The sequence below is a fragment of the Folsomia candida genome, unplaced genomic scaffold (genome assembly GCF_002217175.1).
Source record: "Folsomia candida strain VU population unplaced genomic scaffold, ASM221717v1 Fcan01_Sc010, whole genome shotgun sequence".
Lineage (NCBI taxonomy): Eukaryota > Metazoa > Arthropoda > Collembola > Entomobryomorpha > Isotomidae > Folsomia > Folsomia candida.
In genome coordinates this window covers 3,794,408-3,797,564 of record NW_019091202.1, presented here as the reverse complement: position 1 = coordinate 3,797,564, position 3,157 = coordinate 3,794,408, and the positions used below count along the sequence as shown (strand labels likewise).

General features: G+C 39.5%; 1 protein-coding gene across 1 annotated transcript; it reads right to left on the bottom strand.

The window, feature by feature from the left end:
* Positions 1-432: 432 nt before the first annotated feature.
* On the bottom strand, positions 433-2,924 carry LOC110854699 (cathepsin L1). The gene is made up of 6 exons (XM_022103166.2): positions 2,852-2,924; positions 2,501-2,628; positions 2,244-2,378; positions 1,803-1,974; positions 1,391-1,595; positions 433-1,002 (listed from the first exon to the last, which is right to left on the bottom strand). The coding sequence occupies exons 1-6, from the start codon at positions 2,904-2,906 to the stop codon at positions 600-602; spliced, it is 1,098 nt and encodes a 365-aa protein (XP_021958858.2). The 5' UTR covers positions 2,907-2,924; the 3' UTR covers positions 433-599.
* Between the last annotated feature and the right edge of the window lie 233 nt (positions 2,925-3,157).

The following is a 3,157-nucleotide window of genomic DNA, read 5'->3' as shown; positions in this document are numbered from 1 at the left end:
GTGAGTGGTTTTTGAGTCGCCGATCTTACTCGAGTTAAGCTTAACTTGAGTTGGATACACAATTGAGTGTATCCAACTTTTACAGATGTATTTGTGGCGGATATAATGAAAGTATTGAATGAAGCACAAATATAAATATGTAAGGGGGATTTTCATGTGAAGGGTTACTTTTCAGTTGCATAAATTTGGGCCAGATTCTGAATTTGAGTGAGACGCCGCCGCGAGGGGAAAGGGTTACTTTGCTCAGAACGGGTGAATATTTCACGAGTTTTAAGGCATATGTAGGAACCCTGCCGAGAAAAAGGTTAAGGCCTGACCAAATACATATACATATACAGGTGCACTATAAAAAATCCATCTACAGGAAATTACTACCGAATTTTGTATACAGTTCTGGTATTCGAAATAATAATGCTCTGTTTGTCACAAAAATACTGCAAATTTTGAAATTTTATTGAATCATTGCATTGACTGGTGCATGCGTTCATTTACTTAATTACATGTGAATAATAGATCTACGAATTGAATACAAAATACTTAATACACACTTCCAATTTCTGAATTCTTCCAATTTCAAAGCTACATACTTAAAAAAGGTTTTAAGCATTCACGAACACCGCGTCACCCGCAATATCGCACATGTTTTTCTTATTTCGTCTCATCTTAATATATCCGCCCTCCCCGAAGCCTTCCCCCCAGGAGTTCTTAACAATCCAGAAGTCCTTCCCGCCCTCGGAACCATAACCCACCACGACAACGGCGTGATTCCGCCCACAATTACAGTCCGTGTCCAGAACGCCTCTTTTATACCGGACAAAGTCATCATTCACGCAAATCGCGACGGAAACAGGGCCATAGTTTGCGACCGCGGTGAGGAGCGCTTTCTCATCCGTGGCGGGCTTAACGGGCCACCAGCCAGTCAACTTGGAGGGATGATTCAGCCCTGCAGCTTTGCACTCGGCTTGGTCCCAACCGTCCGAGTCAGAGCCGGTGTATGCGTACCTGTTCAAACGAATATTTATTCATTCAAAATTAATTCAAATAAAAAAATTGGAAAAATATTCATTCATTATTCATTTATTCAAGATTTGAAAATGAATATTTATTCATTCCGCATTTTTTACTCGTTTTACCCCTAATTGGCTTTATTCGTAGGCTTTCTAAATGCACCGCTTGTTTAAAGAATAGCGTGAAAAATGAATAATGACTAAAGTTATGCATTCATTCTAAATACGTGAATATGAAACGAATAAATATTTATGTACCTAATACTCATTCAAACAAAAATTTGGAAAAAATTGTTCATCCATTATTCATGAATTTGTTGAATAATGAATGAATAATTTATTCATTCTGTATTGAATAAATGAATATGAACAGATAGTCTTACTCAGCCTCTAAGGACTGTCCCGTGGAAGTGAGGTACTTAAAGGTGGGGACGAAAGTGCCCCCCTGGCAGCCATTGTTCCCATCCCCACGGGCACAATCGATCAATTCTTGTTCGGAGAGGTCGAGGATTTCTCCGTTGTGGAAGAGGGCGTGGGACGATTCGTGGGTGCCGGTCGTTGCAAAAAATACGCAGGAACCGCATCCAGCTAAATTATTGAGGCAAAGTAAGATGAGACAAAATAGCTTCAATTTTAATGATAACGGTTTGATTTCTTTTGCAAATTTCTTGGGTTTATGTTAAACAAATTGCAACCAAATAAGCACCACCTATCGGGCTATCTTTTACACTACACTAGATTACAGGGATTGTCCACTAGATGGCGCTTGTTTCCTAGATTTAATTATGTTTTCACCTTGGTTTTTAACCGGGGACACCATCTTGTACGTCCTCCAGTCTAACGAGGCCGGTGGGGTGGACCATTTTTTGGCGAGTGGGGGTTTTTGTGGGGTGGCCAAGCTTGAAAAGCCTTTCGTCTTATTTGACTTTTTGTATCCCGTGAATTGTTGCACTGTTTCTTCATATGTCTGAAAGAAACGTTATTTTGCAGCGCACTACCCAGATAACAATTCGAGATTTCGCTGTGGATTCGCAGCGAAATGTCTGCCGATTCGCTAGCGAATTCGTGGAGAAATCGTGGAGTCGCTGCGACTTCGCTGAGAATACGCCAGCGAATCGGCGGACATTTTGCTGCGAATTCGATAGGGCATTCACAGCGAAATCTCAAATTGTTCTCTGGGTACATGTGTATGTATCAATAATCATTTCCTAATTATGATCCTTTTCTTCTCCTTACCAGATCGCTAAACTGGTTGACGCCTTTTTCAAACCCGCCAGATTTCCTTGCATTCAAATTGTGCGATGCAATTTTCTTCAGATTGGCTTGAAACACATCGAGTTTATCGGCGTTGTCCGACTTGTCGAATTGTTGCTGAGGAAAATTAGAACAATTATGGAAAATTAAAGTTTGAACGCACATTACGGTGGATGACATATTTCATGTTCGCAACCCTAATCGAATCAGTAATTAAAGGCGGGTCGAAATAGAATTACCGAAAATGCGGAGAAGGCCTTTGAAACAGCACCCTTGTCGTTTAAAACGTCCAGCACCCCGTCCTCGGTGAGGGCAGAGAACGCGTTGAAAAGACCATTTGAGTTCAGAACGCTATCCACAGAGCTGGCTGGAAAGATATAACGTTCAAAAAATTCAATTTGTTAGATTTGTTCGGAACTGTGTGAAATATGTACATACATAAATGCATATGTATGTATTACCAGTTCAAAAGAAATATTTGCTCATTAGATGTGTAATAATGTGGAAAAAATTATGTAAATTATGCATCGTAGTATCCCAATTTTCCAGGGAACATTTCATGTTTACAGATATTTTAGAAAAATGCTTACCATACGTGCAACAAAAAGACGACGACGCGAGTAATAGAGCTATAAAAGTATTCATTTTAGGTGGAGGTTTAATAAATACGTTAACCGTTCAAGTCATGCTTCAGCGGGGACAATTTATATGGTTTTCAGCACCATTAAAATCAACCACGAACTTGGAAATGTAATTAAAATAATAATTTTAAAATTAGCACACATATGTTTTCCGAGGAAAGTATGTGCTATTAAGCTGGATGCTGGTCATCATGCAGAAAAAGGTGACTAATTTGTAGTTAAGTTAAGGCGTCATGGAGAATTGGTATTCAAAAA